Genomic DNA, 18,694 nt, shown 5'->3' on the forward strand with positions numbered 1-18,694 from the left:
TCAAAAAGTAAATGAGTCCACCCACCACTTTAATCATATTTTAGATCTTGTTCTGACTTATGGTATGGAAATAGAAGACTTAACAGTATTCCCTGAAAACTCCCTTTTGTCTGATCATTTTTTAATAACATTTACATTTACCCTGATGGACTACCCTGCAGTGGGGAATAAGTTTCATTACACTAGAAGTCTTTCAGAAAGCGCTGTAACTAGGTTTAAGGATATGATTCCTTCTTTATGTTCTCTAATGTCATATACCAACACAGAGCAGAGTAGCTACCTAAACTCTGTAAGGGAGTTAGAGTATCTTGTCAATAGTTTTACATCCTCATTGAAGACAACTTTGGATGCTGTAGCTCCTCTGAAAAAGAGAGCTTTAAATCAGAAGTGTCTGACTCCGTGGTATAACTCACAAACTCGTAGCTTAAAGCAGATAACCCGTAAGTTGGAGAGGAAATGGCGTCTCACTAATTTAGAAGATCTTCACTTAGCCTGGAAAAAGAGTTTGTTGCTCTATAAGAAAGCCCTTCGTGAAGCTAGGACATCTTTCTACTCATCACTAATTGAAGAAAATAAGAACAACCCCAGGTTTCTTTTCAGCACTGTAGCCAGGCTGACAAAGAGTCAGAGCTCCATTGAGCTGAGTATTCCATTAACTTTAACTAGTAATGACTTCATGACTTTCTTTGCTAACAAAATTTTGACTATTAGAGAAAAAATTACTCATAACCATCCCAAAGATGTATCGTTATCTTTGGCTGCTTTCAGTGATGCCGGTATTTGGTTAGACTCTTTCTCTCCGATTGTTCTGTCTGAGTTATTTTCATTAGTTACTTCATCCAAACCATCAACATGCTTATTAGACCCCATTCCTGCCAGGCTGCTCAAGGAAGTCCTACCATTATTTAATGCTTCAATCTTAAATATGATCAATCTATCTTTGTTAGTTGGTTATGTACCACAGGCCTTTAAGGTGGCAGTAATTAAACCATTACTTAAAAAGCCATCACTTGACCCAGCTATCTTAGCTAATTATAGGCCAATCTCCAACCTTCCTTTTCTCTCAAAGATTCTTGAGAGGGTAGTTGTAAAACAGCTAACTGATCACCTGCAGAGGAATGGTCTATTTGAAGAGTTTCAGTCAGGTTTTAGAATTCATCATAGTACAGAAACAGCATTAGTGAAGGTTACAAATGATCTTCTTATGGCTTCGGACAGTGGACTTATCTCTGTGCTTGTTCTGTTGGACCTCAGTGCTGCTTTTGATACTGTTGACCATAAAATTTTATTACAGAGATTAGAGCATGTCATAGGTATTAAAGGCATTGCGCTGCGGTGGTTTGAATCATATTTGTCTAATAGATTACAGTTTGTTCATGTAAATGGGGAATCTTCTTCACAGACTAAAGTTAATTATGGAGTTCCACAAGGTTCTGTGCTAGGACCAATTTTATTCACTTTATACATGCTTCCCTTGGGCAGTATTATTAGACGGTATTGCTTAAATTTTCATTGTTACGCAGATGATACCCAGCTTTATCTATCCATGAAGCCAGAGGATACGCACCAATTAGCTAAACTGCAGGATTGTCTTACAGACATAAAGACATGGATGACCTCTAATTTCCTGCTTTTAAACTCAGATAAAACTGAAGTTATTGTACTTGGCCCCACAAATCTTAGAAGCATGGTGTCTAACCAGATCGTTACTCTGGATGGCATTTCCCTGATCTCTAGTAATACTGTGAGAAATCTTGGAGTTATTTTTGATCAGGATATGTCATTCAAAGTGCATATTAAACAAATATGTAGGACTGCCTTTTTGCATTTACGCAATATCTCTAAAATCAGAAAGGTCTTGTCTCAGAGTGATGCTGAAAAACTAATTCATGCATTTGTTTCCTCTAGGCTGGACTATTGTAATTCATTATTATCAGGTTGTCCTAAAAGTTCCCTAAAAAGCCTTCAGTTGGTTCAGAATGCTGCAGCTAGAGTACTGACGGGGACTAGCAGGAGAGAGCATATCTCACCCGTGTTGGCCTCCCTTCATTGGCTTCCTGTTAATGCTAGAATAGAATTTAAAATTCTTCTTCTTACTTATAAGGTTTTGAATAATCAGGTCCCATCTTATCTTAGGGACCTCATAGTACCATATTACCCCATTAGAGCGCTTCGCTCTCAGACTGCGGGCTTACTTGTAGTTCCTAGGGTTTGTAAGAGTAGAACGGGAGGCAGAGCCTTCAGCTTTCAGGCTCCTCTCCTGTGGAACCAGCTCCCAATTCAGATCAGGGAGACAGATACCCTCTCTACTTTTAAGATTAGGCTTAAAACTTTCCTTTTCGCTAAGGCTTATAGTTAGGGCTGGATCGGGTGACCCTGGACCATCCCTTGGTTATGTTGCTTTAGACGTAGACTGTGTTTCATAATTATTGTATGGCCTTGCCTTGCAATGTGGAGCGCCTTGGGGCAACTGTTTGTTGTGATTTGGCGCTATACAAGAAAAAAGTTGATTGATTGATTGATCGAGGCACAGAATTTGCCTCGAACATTTTTTGTAATCGAATTATTCGAATTACTCGACTAATTGTTTCAGCCCTACCAGACTTCAACACTGATTCTGTATGTGTTGTCTTAAACCGGTACTCCACTTGGGATGAACAAATCTTCAGCTTCATTGCTAATCACTTAAACTTCATTAATCTCTTAAAGCAGTTCCAAAACACGAGCCACATACAAAGTCTGACTTCACAATACGTTCTCCAAATTCTAAAATGAACTCAACTGTGCTTTATCAAAACGTGGAGGTGAGAGACCACTTATGAAGACTGACAGCTGACCAGGCACACAATTGCACTGCTGATTCACCGTGATCAACAGGAGACGGCATTCACACAGGCAGGGGGGGAAAAAAAGAAGCGTTGTCAATTACAGCCTTGCATTTCTTCAGGGGACATGTTGCTTGCTGTGATTTGCCTGCACGGATGGGTTTTGCAGGCTGGGCGGTCATGGAACAACAATCACATCAAAGCGCCCGTGACAACAGAACGAATAGTTTGACAAAAGCAACATCAGCTACGCATTTTCATCCTGCGTAACACACACACACTGATGTGCAAGTGCCTTCCTGCATGAAGAGAATTCAGTGTTTCAAGCAGGATTCGCTGCACATATATCATGTTTATGTGCGAGGAAGCACACAAACATTGCTGTGAATATGCAGCGGAGGCAATTCATCACGCTAACAAATCGGGCTGCCTCTCAGTGCTGTTGTCCTCCATCAAGGCGTCTATGACTCATGCACAGTCTGGGATGCTGACATGCACCTCTTGTTAGGTGACAATTTTGCTACCACTTAAAACTGGAGCTGAAAAAACTAGGGCATCAGGTCCCTGAATGAATCGACTGGCCTCTTTTCAGTTTCATTGTATGTTTCATGATTCACCACTGAGTAATGGCAACCTTTTATGTTCCATCCGGAGTCAAATGTGCAACCTACAAAAATAATGCAAAGCTTCAAAACCAATCAAGTCCACCCTTTGTGATTTAAAGTAACACTGATTGTTAAACCTTTACAGGTACAGTAGTGTTCAGAATAATAGTAGTGCTATGTGACTAAAAAGATTAATCCAGGTTTTGAGTATATTTCTTATTGTTACATGGGAAACAAGGTACCAGTAGATTCAGTAGATTCTCACAAATCCAACACGACCAAGCATTCATGATATGCACACTCTTAAGGCTATGAAATTGGGCTATTAGTAAAAAAAAAGTAGAAAAGGGGGTGTTCACAATAATAGGAGCATCTGCTGTTGATTCTACAAACTCAAAACTATTATGTTCAAACTGCTTTTTTAGCAATCCTGTGAATCACTAAACTAGTATTTAGTTGTATAACCTCAGTTTTTCATGATTTCTTCACATCTGCGAGGCATTAATTTTGTTGGTTTGGAACTAAGATTTTGCTTGTTTACTAATGTGCTTGGGGTCATTGTCTTGTTGAAACACCCATTTCAAGGGCATGTCCTCTTCAGCATAAGGCAACATGACCTCTTCAAGGATTTTGACATATCCAAACTGATCCATGACACCTGGTATGCGATATATAGGCCCAACAGTAGTAGTAGGAGAAACATGCCCATAGCACCACCATGCTTCACTGTCTTCACTGTGAACTGTGGCTTGAATTCAGAGTTTGGGGGTCGTCTCACAAACTGTCTGCGGCCCTTGGACCCAAAAAGAACAATTTTACTCTGATCAGTCCACAAAATATTCCTCCATTTCTCTTTAGGCCAGTTGATGTGTTCTTTGGCAAATTGTAACCGCTTCTGCACGTCTTATTTAACAGAGGGACTTTGTGGCGGATTCTTGCAAATAAATTAGCTTCACACAGGCGTCTTCTAACTGTCACAGCACTTACAGGTAACTCCAGACTGTCTTTGATCATCCTGGAGCTGATCAATGGGTGAGCCTTTGCTATTCTGGTTATTCTTCTATCCAATCAACTTTTTAATCAAACTACGCTGTTCTTCTGAACAATGTCTTGAACGTCCCATTTTCCTCAGGCTTTCAAAGAGAAAAGCATGTTGAACAGGTGCTGGCTTCATCCTTAAATAGGTGACACCTGATTCACACCTGTTTGTTCCACAAAACTGAAGAACTCACTGACTGAATGCCACACTACTATTATTGTGAACACCCCCTTTTCTACTTTTTTTTACTAATAGCCAATTTCATAGCCTTAAGAGTGTGCATATCATGAATGCTTGGTCTTGTTGGATTTGTGAGAATCTACTGGTACCTTGTTTCCCATGTAACAACAAGAAATATACTCAAAACCTGGATTAATCTTTTTAGTCAAATAGCACTACTGAACACTACTGTACAATAACGCGGCTCTGGTAAAACGGGTATTTGCAACCGTAAAATCCAGCATGAACATCTGCAAATCATCAGACACAACAGGGTTATTCCCATTCTATTCCAATTCCATCAACATGGTTTACTTTTCTGAGTAATTCGGTCGCCGATTCGTTGTGAAAGGGTGTGGTCGGCTCGTCAACACTTACCGTAGCAACAGTGTAGCGTCTTCATGCCAAACTGGAAATTCTGTAAGCAGACCCACAGATTTCTCCATCTGATCAGCTGCAATGAGTTAATTTCACGATAAATCAATCCAGTTAAATCCATTAAATCCACGCATTTTGGCATTGTCGTCGCTGCACTAGTTTCTGTTGCTCTCAGCTGATAGCGCCATTATTGACACCTGTGCAGCAATGCGGTCAGGGCACAGTGTTATACATCAAATGTGAAACGGGTGAATATTTTTCCACCATCTATTCGATATTTTATGGTCTGAAATCTCACACGATTAACCAATCAGATTCGCAGAACAAATGTAATTGGATTAGAATTAATATTCTATTAGTCAGTTTGGCTAGGCACTAGGTTCCTGCAGAACAAAAAAGAGCAGATCATCTCCGACACATGCCACCAGTGCCCCGCAACAGGTGTAGGGATGGGTATCGAGAACCGGTTCTTTTCAAGAATCGTTAAGAAATCATTCGATCCACCGACATCAATAGCCTTTTTGCTTAACGATTCCCTTATCGATCCTTCAGAGCAGTGTTTGTTTTTGAGCATGTCTGTCGGGAAAGTAATTTCTCTGAAGTGATTACAGACCCTGCAGCAAGTCTCTAATCAGCTGCTTCTGTAGCACGACTCTGCTTGAACCAATGAAGCAGTGCTCTGACTCAGTGCTTCGCTGGTTCTCTGCTTCGCTGCTTTTCAGAAGCAGCAAGTCTGCTTCTTAAGCCCTCTCAAAGCCATTTAAAGATGTCAATCACGAGTCACTTTTGTGCTGATTAAAGTCACTAACTGGGACTCTTGTCTTCTTGTGGGCAAGAAACGAGAAGCATCCTCCTTCTGTTCACAGAGCACCAAACGCTCCAAGTCAAGTTAGAGTCTGGCCGGAATTAATAACTTCAAAGCGAATAGCCATTTGAAATGAAATAACACCTCTTTCCAAATAGTGTAATACAAACAATGAACTACAATCAACCAAAACGTATTTTCCTCCCAAAATGAGAGATCCTGCATTCTTTATGAATTACATCCTGAAGTGTGGCACAGCCAGCTAAGTTCACCTCAGAATCTATGCATGGAGTTACCTTTGTGCCATTAATGTCTGAAAGGAAATGCTTTTGACAAAAACTACAGATTTTGTTTATTTCTATTTATGTCCAGAGATCAAGGCTTCACCATGTAGAGTTTATTTATGTCAGTTTCATATTTATTTCTTTCAAGGGGGCAATTTAGAACTAGAAATTGGGGGGGACAAAGTGCGAGGCCCACAAGACCGAAGCCCATAGGCCAGGGGTCTGGGGGCCACTTTAGGCACCCAGAAGCCAACGGTTTCTAGATAAGCTCAGATGCATTCTGAGCATCCAGAACAGTAATTTTAATGTTTTGAGAAGACCACTGAAGTGGACACCATTTGACTTATGCAATTTGAAACTGTGGATATAAGTACTTTATTCTGAGAATAGCCAGCACTGATTTTATTAACATCCTGGTGTAAATAAGGTATCACCACATGTGTAGAACTCAAAAGAATGACAGGTTGAGTTTTCATTAAAAAAACAACTGCAATGTGGTAAAATGTATTCATAAATATGAAAGAACAGGCTCTTAATAATTATTAACTATCGCATACTGTATTTTTTTCTCAAGATTTGTTTTTTGCATAAGTTTGAAAAAACAACAGATCATAAGTTTAGGATTTCGCTTGCATAGACTGATTTTGGAGATCAAGCAATAATTGCAGATGGGTTTTCTGAGGTCCCAGATAGCTTTTTTGATTTCCTTTTCTAACTTTCAGAATTTAGTAAATTAGCATATGGTCCACTGATACTTATGTGTAGACACTAGTCCCTAGAGGCAACTATTTCTGGTTTCAAATCTGGGCAAATGCAGTCCCAGAAAATTCAGAACGTGACAAACAAGAAACAGGTGTTGTAAACAAGTCAATGCTGCTAAAAATACAAACTTGCAGAAACAAAGATACTATTCTGAAATGGTTTTACACATAAGACTGACATGGTTTGCACATAAGACTGGCATAGCATGTTTCAAGTACACACATATATATACGTATATATATGTCAGAAGGTGGGGGGGCATACCATATTCTGTCCGCCCTGGTTGAAAAGGTGGGCGGACATGCCCCCCATCCCCCACCAAATTGCGCCCATGATTTCGTTTAAGACAATATAATGTTGACATAGAAAACCTGTAAAGCCTACTTTTAGTACACAGGAAATCTACAAGCAGTATTGAAAAGGGAATAGATAAGGAGGAGTCGAATCGATAAGCAGAATCAATAATGGCATCGATAGATAAAATCTTATCAATACCCATCACTAAACAGGTGTCTCATTTCATCTCATATGTAAGCTACACAATGTAAATGAAACTCCCTCTAGCCTGACATGCCCACTTTGAAGCCAGTGTGGGAAATGGCACTTAATGATCAGGGGATCGACAGGACATTCTCTGACTGAGGAAACAGCAGTAGAAAGTTCTGCGAGGGATAATAAAACCCTCCAGAGTGTGTTAGTTTTTCCAGCGCCCTGAAGATTTGTGAAGTGTGCCCGGCACATCAAGGCTGTACTGAAGACAAAGCAATGGCAACACAGACGTTACTTTAACCCTGAAGTACAAGACAAAATGCCTGAGTTGCTGGTGTTAAGCCCATAGAAATATACAAAATTTCACAGCTTCACAAGTGGATTGTTCTACATCCTTATTTGCATATCTGAAAGATTAAACGGGATATGGGGGGGGAGGGGGGTGTCTAGGGCTGCAGCTAATATCAAATATTTTTGGAAAAGAGTATTCTATCAATAATTTTATTGATTAATCAAGTAATCGGATAAAAAGTATTTTTGCATTTTTAAATAATATCAATAGTGGCAGGGCTCTCCCTAAGGGCCTCTTTACACATAGCACGAATAAGTATGAATCAGTGCGAATCACGGCAAACCAGGCCTGAATGAGCGTACCACGAAAAGATGCGTAAAATCAACAAGGAGATAAACATATTTTAAAAAGAAAGAGAAATCAGACTATGCAGACGAAGAGGAAGTCTGTAATTCCAGCAAAAAAAGCGCTTTAATTGCCCCTGTTGTGGAGGAAAAAAACAAAAAAAAACAAAAAACAGCTGTAACATGTTGCACCACATCGCGCCTCTGCTGCGGAGGAAAAAAATAAAACCACACTTATCATTTCCACATCTGCTGGTCCGGCGTGTCAAGCCAGGCCCTACGTGCATGAGGACAGCAAGCAGACGCACGCGCGTCACAGTAGACAGTTGTTAGGTCATGTCTGTCAAAACGCGGTATGTGTTCCCCAGTTGAGACATCCAGAACCAGAGATCTTAACAGCTGCTGCTGTTGGCAGCCATGCCCCCTGTTGGTCCAGCGCACACATCAACATGTCACTCTGAGTTATGTGATCATTTTTTTGTAGTTACTTGTTATGTAATTGTGTATGTAGGTAGTGTAGTACTTATTAATATACCTGTCCTGGCTGTGGTCTCTGTGTTTTTAATGTGACATCGTGTGCACTGACCCGTCATTTGTAGCGGTCAGTGAGTCTCTGGATAGCAGCTGGGAGGTGGCTTGCTGTGCTGTCTGCGCGCAGACGTGGCTGGCCACTCCCCATCTGTACATCCAAATCAGCAGTTCATGCAAGTGTGCTCCCAAGGCACGCCACATGTTTTGCAGAGTTTTGGAGCTTTGCCTAACCATAAGCACAGGCAGTCTGTGAAATCTTCAGTCTGTGAACTGCATATGAAGGTGAACACAGCCTGTGAAAAATGGTTGTAGAGTGCAGCGTTTCCACGAAAGCGGCACTGATAAATCAACTGTGCAGCCTGTTGATAAAAACTCTTATCAAATCCAAATAAAGGCATTTTTTTGAATAGTTAAATATGATTAACTTAAAGTGAGCATCCTGTCGCTTCATCTGTGGTGAGAGCAGCCAGTGGACCAAACTCTTTCTCTTTAAAGGCTTTATTTTAGTCAGCGTGCTGCTTTGTAAACTTGTAGCATCGGCTGCTATATTGATTAGCTCTTACATTGGTTATGCGCATACTCTATTGACTTCTTCCCTGTTTTTGTCGGAGCATTACAGCGCCACATAGAGGCCTGGCATATGTACTATGTGCTACAGTGTTAAACCAAGCCTCAGCATTTTTTGTAATGGAATTATTCGATTAATCGTTTTAGCCCTAGATTTGTCATTTATCATTGGCTGTCTGTCTCCAGAATATCCTCCATGATTTAAGAAGTCACACCAGTTATTGTGGCATATTTGCCAGTACAGCATGATATGACTATGGACATGACAGAGAAAGACAGAAGAACTAGAGTGCTGACTCATCCCTTCACAATGTGCCAGCAACGAGGTATCATCAGTCACAAATTGGAAAACTTGCAGTGAGTCAGATGCAGAGTTAGAACAAGGAATACTATGTTTCATAATGTTGAAACAGAGTCAACCAGTTTGTTTATCTGTTTATCGTTGTACTATTTTATCTGGTTCTAAAATGTACACAAGCCTCTGTGACGCTGTGGAAATGCCTTATACCTGTGTGTATTATGTTGTCTTTACTAAAGAAGAGATGATGGCAAAATATCGTTCTGCTACTATAGGGGAGGTGATGGTCTAGTGATTGAGGTGTTAGGCTTTGAAACCAGAGGATCCTTGGTTCAAATCCCCACCTGACTGGAAAATCACTATTGCCCCTTGGGCAAGGTCTTTAATCTCCTACTGCTCCCAGTATGTAGTGGGCGCCTTGTATGGCAGCACCCTGACATCGGGATGAATGTGAGGCATTATTGTAAAGCGCTTTGAGCGTCTGATACAGATGGAAAAGCGCTATATAAATGCAGTCCATTTACCATTCAGTGATAGGAAACAGCTCCACATGGTGCCATACTTGCAACACATATACTGTATAAGAGTCAGTGCTGTAGTTCTTCAGTCTTCCTCTGTGCAGTATGCTTTTTTCATACTGCCTCGACTGAAGCAGGTGGGCGTTGAACCTCACTGACATTTTGGAGGATGCATACAAGGACTGCTGGGAGTCAAATCGGGATTGAGTTAATGTTATTGTGAATTTCACATCAAGAAGCCACCATGGCTAGATCAGTCGAATATTTTCTTCTGTTTCTAACTGGACACTGTCTCTAGACTGAATATTTCATAAGCTGTTGGACAGCCAGTCAGGCGTTTAAGCAGGGATCACAGCTCTAGCCAAGTTCCTGGTAGAAAGATCAATCGCAACTTATGCTCCATTTTCCCCAGACTACTGCAACATCTAAAGTGTTGCTGTGCCAGCTGCTGTTCCTGGATGGCCTAATCTACTTTTGAGGGGCATGCCACATTTTTGTTGTTGTTTGTTTAGGTTAAAAAAAAAGGCGTGAGACAGCCGCATAAAAAAATGTGCAGAAGATCTGCTAACTAGGGCTGAAACAATTCGAATAATTCGATTACAAAAAAATGTTCGAGGCAAATTCTTTGCCTCGGGGCTTCGTTTAAAGCTGTAGTACATACACCAGGCCTGTATGTGGCGCTGTAACGCTCCCACAAAAAATACAGGAGAAGACCATAGTGCTAATCAATGTAGCAGGCGATGCTACAAGTTTGCAAAGCCACACGCTGAGTAAAATAAAGCCTTTTAAGAGAAAGGGTCTTATTGCGCATTTAAAGTGAAGCAGTGTGTTTGTATATATTAGAAAAAAAAACAAAAACGTTTTGCTCCACTGGCCATTCTCCACCTCCGCAGATGAAGCAAAAGGACGTGCACTTTAAATGAGTCATGTTTAATGATTAAAAAAAAAGCTTTTATTCAGATTTGGTAAGAGTTTTCATCAACAGGCAACTTTTGTGGAAATGCTGCAATCCACAGCCGTTTTTCAAAGACTGTGTTATTCGCCAAGTATCCACAGTAAACAAAAAATTTGACTTTGGTTTGAGCTACACTCTGTACGGCATGTATAAATATACACTAAACACTGATTGAAGCACAGTAATAAAAAGTGCAAATAAAATATGCAATAAGAAGGAAAAGAGAATGCACTGTCCTGACTGACTGAAGATTTCACAGACTGCCTGGGCTTATGGTTTGGCAAAGCTGTAAAACTCTTAATATGAAAAAATAAATAAAAACCCAGCAAAACAGACAGAGAGAGAGAGAGAACAGCCTCAACTTAAAAATCTGCATGATGGCACAGCAACATTGTGCCACTGCTTAGGGAGAGCCCTGCCACTACTGATATTGTTTAAAAACACAAAAGGTACTTTTTATCCGATTACTCGATAAAATAATTAATAGAATATTCAATTCCAAAAATATTCGATAGATGCAGCCCTACTGCTAACCACACTAATTTTGGTGGTTTTAATGGGGAGGTGTTACTGATATCCAAGTGGTGTTTGTGATGGGGATAATGGTATCAGGCACTGGGGTTGCAGGTGTTATATTAGACAGGCACTCACAGAGCATACACCACTGCCAACCAACCCAAATAGTTTGCAATTAATTATTTTCATTGTGTGCAATAATTTTTTTCAATTATTTAGTTCATGTCAAGCAATGGCCTTGGTGACCATCAGAGTTAGACTTTGGAAATGAAAGAAACTGATGGTTTCAAACAAAAAGCAATTTCAAAACCACTGTGGGGTGGGGGGCGAGGGGCACGCTTTGGCTACATTCATATAAAATCCTTTCAACACTGTTGTGTGGACCATGTTATTTGATTTTTAGAATGTAACTGCTGTCAAGCAATTTTTTTAAATGGTTCAAGTCTGAGTACATTACTTTGCAAAAAAAAAAAGTTTTTTCTCTTTTTCACAGATCTCATTCATTATGTACCTTGCTTGATCATCTTCCTCTGTTTTTCTTTTCACAGCTAAATTCATGCCTTTCCTCAGTGCTGGAGGAGGTATGACAGTGTTATTTGTTTTAGAACACAACCAGTGTGAAACAATCACAAACTAAGAGCCTGTCGCTCTCAATGACAACCACCCCTGCTCCTAATCCATCATCAATGCTGCATCCAGTAGCCATCCAGCAGGTGGCAGGCACATATAAAAGGATAGTACATAGGCAAAACAAAGTTGCACTTTTGATGTTTCTGGTGAAATAAAGTTCACCAGAACTGGTTTGTCCATATATGTACTTTGAATTGAATATGTTATAAGATGGTAGTCTTTACTGTTTTTAGTCCTCCTGTTTTTAATTATACGGTAGCAGCTGGATTCACCTGACTGACTATGTCGACGCCACATTTCACAGAGTGCATCCCCAACCCCCCTCCATGGACAGTGTCCAAAAACCAATGAGGGTTTTGTTTTTTGTTTTTCACTGAGCAAAAGGCAATATCTGCAAATGGGTCATTGACAAATTAGGCTTCAAAAAAGGTATTTTTATAAAGTATTTTCAATATAGATGTAAAACATTTTTGAGTCCAGAAAAATGTGTTTTAACAAATCTCATTTATTGAATAACATTTTTAACTGTTTTAACTCATTTTGAAACAGTATTTTGAACTGGATGACAAAAAAATGGTCAGGTGGCACATCCAAATATTTATAAAAATCTGTATACATTCCTAATCTTTATTTTAAGATTAAATCTTTTGCAACTATTCCTTAGCATGTCCACACAAGGTAACAGGTTATTATTTTATCATTGTGTTCTTTTTTCCAATAATTTACGATTTTAGCATTCTGTATGTCAGGTTTTGAGCCAAGTTAACATTCAATTTTGCCTTTAAAGACAGAAAAATAAAAACACAAATACGCAAATCCAGATAATTAGTATAATAACTACATTCATCACATTAAAAAAACCATTTAGTCACTTTAACAATTTTTTTTGTTTAAATTGGCTGCACCACCTGACAAATATTGGTTGTACCACCTGACATTTGTTATAATATGAAATATGCTGAACAAAAAATCATTTATAATAGTAACATATGTTCTAGTCATATGTCTCTATTTAAGTGTTCTTAAATAGAGATATTTGATGCACAGTTAATTGCATTCTCACATTGTTGGGAGAGTTAGGTTCAACATTGTTCTTGTTGGGAGAGTTAGGTTCAAGTTCTTCTGAGGGTTCATTTGACTTGGGTGTAAAATTCAATATTTCCTCAATGGCTCTTTTTCTGTCCCGGTGCTTTTTTTGATCTTCCCTCCACTGTTGCCTATTTTTTTCTGTTCTTGCTTAGAGAACTGGCCGATAGGGGGCTTCACAATTTTCCCTTCTGTCTTCCTCCTCTGATAGCTATAAAACACAAGACCTAATAAGCTGACAAATTTCCATTTAAGAATGTGGAAGTTGTAATATAATAATAAGTGTAAAATGGACTATGTATAGATGCACTACCTCTCTTTTCTTTTTACAAGATATGCTTCCCTTGCAGTCGGATCATTATTAATACGCGCCCTGTGTCGTGCCGACTTTTCTTTACTTGATAGTGGCATCTAAAATGTACAAATTATAATTTGAAATGTTTTAAAGTGTATAATATCTTTAAATTTAAAACTACAAAATATTTTATGGTTCCATGGATAATCTTAGAGCTTTGAATAGCAGTATATAGTAACATTCCTTACAGTTGTGCCACCTGACTAGCTGGTTGCACCACCTGACTATTGCAGCTAATCTCAAATAAGCAGGCTTCTGTTTGGATGCTAGCATTAGCTTCTACCAATAGCATGAAGTTCAAACGGACCACTTTTTTAAAAAATTGAGAGCTTTATGATAAAATATAATTTCATGAGTTTTACATTGGTTGTACCACCTGACATGAAAAGTGTACCAGCATACGTATGAGTTGAAAGTAGTTATTTTTATTACTATTTGACAGAGATCTACAAAAATTTTAGCTTAGTCCAAACAATCACTTAAGGTCCTCTGGCTGATGGAATATCCTCTTTACAGCTGTTGTCTCTTCATTTCAAAATAAAAGTCATACGTTTATGGTTGCGCCACCCTGATATTTAGGAAATGTAAATTGCTGGACAAAAGTTTTAACGATTTTTTACAGCTTTAAAAACAAATGATATTAGAAATAAAAACATAATCAAAAAGATTTTAAAAACAAAACAATGCCATAGTGTTTCATTTTGACTTTGTCATTGTCAAAATAACATTTTTATTAGTTTTCTTAGTGACATCTTGGAGGTTTGAGAGGCCAAAACACAGAAGAATATTTATTTGAACTTAATGAAAAACTAATTAAAATAAATTGGTTTTATAGATTAAAGTGATAGATGTCAAATAGATTTATTTATTAATTTTTTAAATAATGGACTTGGACACAAAAATATGCATGTCATGTCAATGGCCCAAATGTCTTCTTTTGGCTAACCACCAATCTGAGACGCAAAGTCATTTGCAGTTTATAAGACAACCACAAGTTCCAATGCTATAATTATCACATGTATGGCTTTTTGATGTGGAATTAGCAACAACAAAGTAACTTTGAAAAATGTTCCAGTCCAGTCATGTGAAACAGGCCCAATTCCATGTCAAACTGACTGCAGATTTTCCACCCTTGAATGAAGTCTTGGAGTACCACTTTATGCGAGAGGCAGGGAATCAGCTTGTGTACAGTGGCTTGCAAAAGTATTCAGCCTCTTGGTATTTCATGCATTTTGATTTTGTTTATGGCATTTCAGATACAAAAAGTAAGTCAGGCTACTCAATATAAAAATTTCTCAAATTATCTTCCTTAGACTCAAACTGAAAGCAAATCTCTACAACTTGATATAAATGAATTAAAAATATAAAAGCCAAGATGATGGGTTGCCTAAGTAATTAGCACCTTTGGTATAATGTTTGTAAATAATCAATTGTATTGCCAGTTTTCTTCAGACAAGTCAGGGGATGGATACATGAACATTTCCAAGTCACTGAATATGTCATGAACTTTATTTACATCACTTATGAAGAAAGAAACAGTATGGCACGCTATGGCAAATCTGTGTGGCGTAGACAGTTTTCAAAAACTGAGTGACTCTGCAAGGAGGAGAAGAGTGAGGAAAGCCACCAAGACACCCAGACAACCCAGAAGACGTTTTAGGCTTCTCTGGCTGTGACTGGAAAAATTGTGCATAGTGCATGTTTTGCATTATGTATCCCCAATTATACAGCTTCATGATGACGTGAATTATAAAGACTTTTGCACCAGTCCCCGCAACGATTAAAGAAATATTAATACTCAGAGTTTAAACCAGACTACTATCAGGCCGAATCCCAAGGACATCTGGGAAAACCGGATTAAGCTGAGTCCAGGAAAGTGATCTGTCCAAAACATTAAGGAAGGGAGGGGGCAGCATGACTATTAAAAAAAAGTATGCTTCTAATTATAAAAACGAGCCCCTGCAGCCACACGGACCTCACTCTCACAAGCCTTACCATGGGTCAAACTCGTGGATGATGCTCTCGAACCGGATGACCGCGAAAAGTCTGGAGCTGAATCCGGCCAAGCAGGCCAGGAAGAGAATGCTAAAGGACAGCAGAGACTGCCACCCCGCCGGCTGTGTCAGTCCGCCAGACAGGCCTCCTTTACCGCCTCCTCCTGCTACTGCTCCCCCTCCTCCCGCGGCGCCGGCTCGGCTGCTCCCGGTGGCGCTGATGGACGCTTTGTGCTTGCCGTCGCTGGCTGCGTGGTGCTCCGCCATTTCTGCGCGCGGTGTGCGTCGCCTCCCGCCGCGCTCCCTCCGCCTCGCGACTGTCGTAAAATAGATATAGATATATCTATATATATATGCACAAACAAATCCAAAACTTCTTCTTAGTTTGCGGCGCCAGCCTCAGTCCTCAGGGGTGAGTGTGTGTTTTATTTTGAATTCGGTGACGTTACTCCGAGAGAGGAGCTGCTCTGTGAGATCCCCGAAAATCCGCGCTCACGCGCTCCATCCGCTTGAACACCGGTGGGTTGTGGGGGATAAGATGGGCGGGGCCACGGTGAGCTTCGTCGACCTGTAGCGTGTAGACACGTACGAGAGGGCGGAACCGAATGCCGCTCAGCCAATAAGAAAGCAGAGATTCACTGACAGGCAGGTGTGTCGCCCTATCGAATTCTGATGAATTATATCTCAGCGATTGAAATAAGGTTTATCCCCAGTTCTCCATGAAATTGACTCATTGTAGCGCTCGCTATAAATAAACCCTTATTACCCAGGCTTAAAGTTGGCGGTGTGGAATTAACAGTTTCTCATCTCCACGAAGAGGAAATGAAAGGCGCTTCAATCCTACTCTTTAGGAGGGGGAGTGCTTCCTTGCAGCCAAAAGGTGCAGGCAGGTGTGTGAAGATAAATGTTCTGTGAGTGCAATATTTCTGTTGCCCTTGGATGTTCTGGACTGAGTTAAGCTGGTAATAAAGATTGATGTGTCTCATCATTATAATGTCCCCCAGCGATGGCGAGAACACAGCATTCATCATTCCTTTAAAGTCAGGATGGACTTTCACAACTTCCCCAAAGCACTGAAAGCACATATTAGAATAAGATGCTCTCTCTTTTTGGACAGTTGAAGTAAATGCTGATGTTTTGATTGATTGTATGCATTCATTTTTATGCTTGCACTGTTTCATATATAACCATAAGATAGGCAAGAAGGATTATTGATGTGTCTGCGAAATGAATCAGTCTCATAAGAGAAAAACAACAGTCCCCACACGCAGGTAAACAACTTTGCTGTCAAGATCTCAAATATTTACTGCAAAATCTTAGTGCAAGCAGGGCGTGCACAGGATTAATAGACTCAGTGAGTCAGGGCGAGTGGGTCTGCAAAAGTTCAGTCAGTATCTGCAAAAATTACATCATATTCAGCTCTGAAATTTTGGATTCTGATACATACAGGTGAGATCCAGTGAACCTCATATTTTGGGTCATTTTGGCATCTTTTAACAATTTACACTTAAGCTTTTATGTACAAAGTTACAAGTCCTCTGGACAGTAGAGGTGGGCGATACCAAGTAAATACAGGCCCAGTATCGCCAATATCGATACCGATACTTTTTATATTTAAGTTTCATAGATCCAAAGGATCCAAAAGACCTAGGATAGAATTTCGCCAAACATTGTACGTGACAACAAAATACTTTATTATCACAATCAACATTTTTGTTTAAAAAAATATCACTCAACACAACTTAAAACAAAATCTCCTGAGGTAGAGGGCTGACAAACCACAATACAAGGGTGCGCTGCTCCATGTTGTGTGACACAGCGCAGCGCTGCTCTTACAGACAGAGTAGACTTTGATGAATCTGCGTGTGCAGCAGTCAGTGTGTGCGGGAGAGAAAAAAAGCTTGAGTATCAATCTTTTTACACGAGGATCATTCAATATCAATACCAGAGTTGTTATCGATATTATCGATATATCGCCCACCTCTAGTTACAAGTCCTCTGGACAGAGTTGTTTGGCGATGTTGGTATCTTTGCAGGAGAACGAAGTCTTTAAGGTACTGCTGTTTTCTGTCTTATTGTATGGTTGTGAGTACTGCCTGACTGATACATCGGTTGGCTGATAATCTCTGCTGATATGAGCATTCTGCAACATATCTGTATCAGCGTTATTTTTGATTAGAAGAAAACCTTTATCAAATGGAATGCAGAAAACACTTTAGCTGTTGGAAATGGTGTCATAACTGACCAGCAGAAGGTGATTAGATGGCATTGGAGCATGGCTGGGACCCCAATAGCAACAAGACTCAGAGACAAAGCAACCAGCTGCCATTCATTTTCAACAAGTGGGTGTTTTACAGCAAAAAAAACAAAAAAACAAAGTGTCCCTTTGCCACCAGCTAGGTGGGGCCAAAATAGATGAGATGTCTATTTTATACAAATGCTGAGCAACGCAACATGGCACCTGCCAATCCCAGTGAAGGCAGCATGATGGCAATGTGATGTGCATTGGTTGGTTGCTGGTTGTATTTACAGTTATTTACAATAAAGTTCATGTTTAAATTCTAAAAGATTCTCTAAGTTACATTTCTTTGACAAAACCATTTGACAATAAAATCTTAGGAATGGGGCAGCACAGTCTCATTTGAACCCCTAACTGATACCGTGGGACCTGACCACTTCTGGGGACAGCCTTCCAGCCCGCAACACAAACACAGCATCACTTCACACGGAAAGATGGTGTACTGTATTGTTTTTGACTGCAATCACCGAAGCAGTCACGAAAAGTGTGGGGTTTTTTCCCCCCCAGTGGAGAAGGGAAGACGAGGGAAATGGAGAGGTGATAATGGGGCTGTTCCCGGAAGTACAATTTTTGCCTCATAAATGGATTGCATTTAAAGACCTTGCCCAAGGGCCCTTAGTGATTTTCCAGTCAGGCTGGGATTTGAACCAAGGATCTTCTTAACCACTAGACCATCTCCCCACAATCTCTATGCTCTTGTTCCATTTGGTGTATATTCATAAGCTTTCAGAAAAAGTGCACAAATACAGAGGAAATGGATGCAGAGAGTGGACTTTGTCCATATTTGTAAAAAAGTAAATCCCTTTGGCTGCTCCCTTGTTTTCACCACAGCAGATTCGAGGTGGATCTGCATGTTGAATCGGCACAGGTTTTTACACCAGATGCACTTTCTGAAGCAACTCC

At 39.9% G+C, this 18,694-nt stretch overlaps 1 protein-coding gene across 1 annotated transcript in view; it reads right to left on the reverse strand.

Moving 5' to 3' along the window:
• Positions 1–15,987, reverse strand: part of LOC117501263 (dolichyl-diphosphooligosaccharide--protein glycosyltransferase subunit STT3B-like) — a 124,723-nt gene extending 108,736 nt beyond the window's left edge. The window contains 1 exon segment of the mRNA XM_034160103.1: positions 15,494–15,987. Coding sequence (XP_034015994.1) covers positions 15,494–15,759 — 266 coding nt within the window. The 5' untranslated portion in view covers positions 15,760–15,987.
• Positions 15,988–18,694: the final 2,707 nt, after the last annotated feature.

This window comes from Thalassophryne amazonica, chromosome 20 (assembly GCF_902500255.1).
Source record: "Thalassophryne amazonica chromosome 20, fThaAma1.1, whole genome shotgun sequence".
Classification (NCBI taxonomy): Eukaryota; Metazoa; Chordata; class Actinopteri; order Batrachoidiformes; family Batrachoididae; genus Thalassophryne; species Thalassophryne amazonica.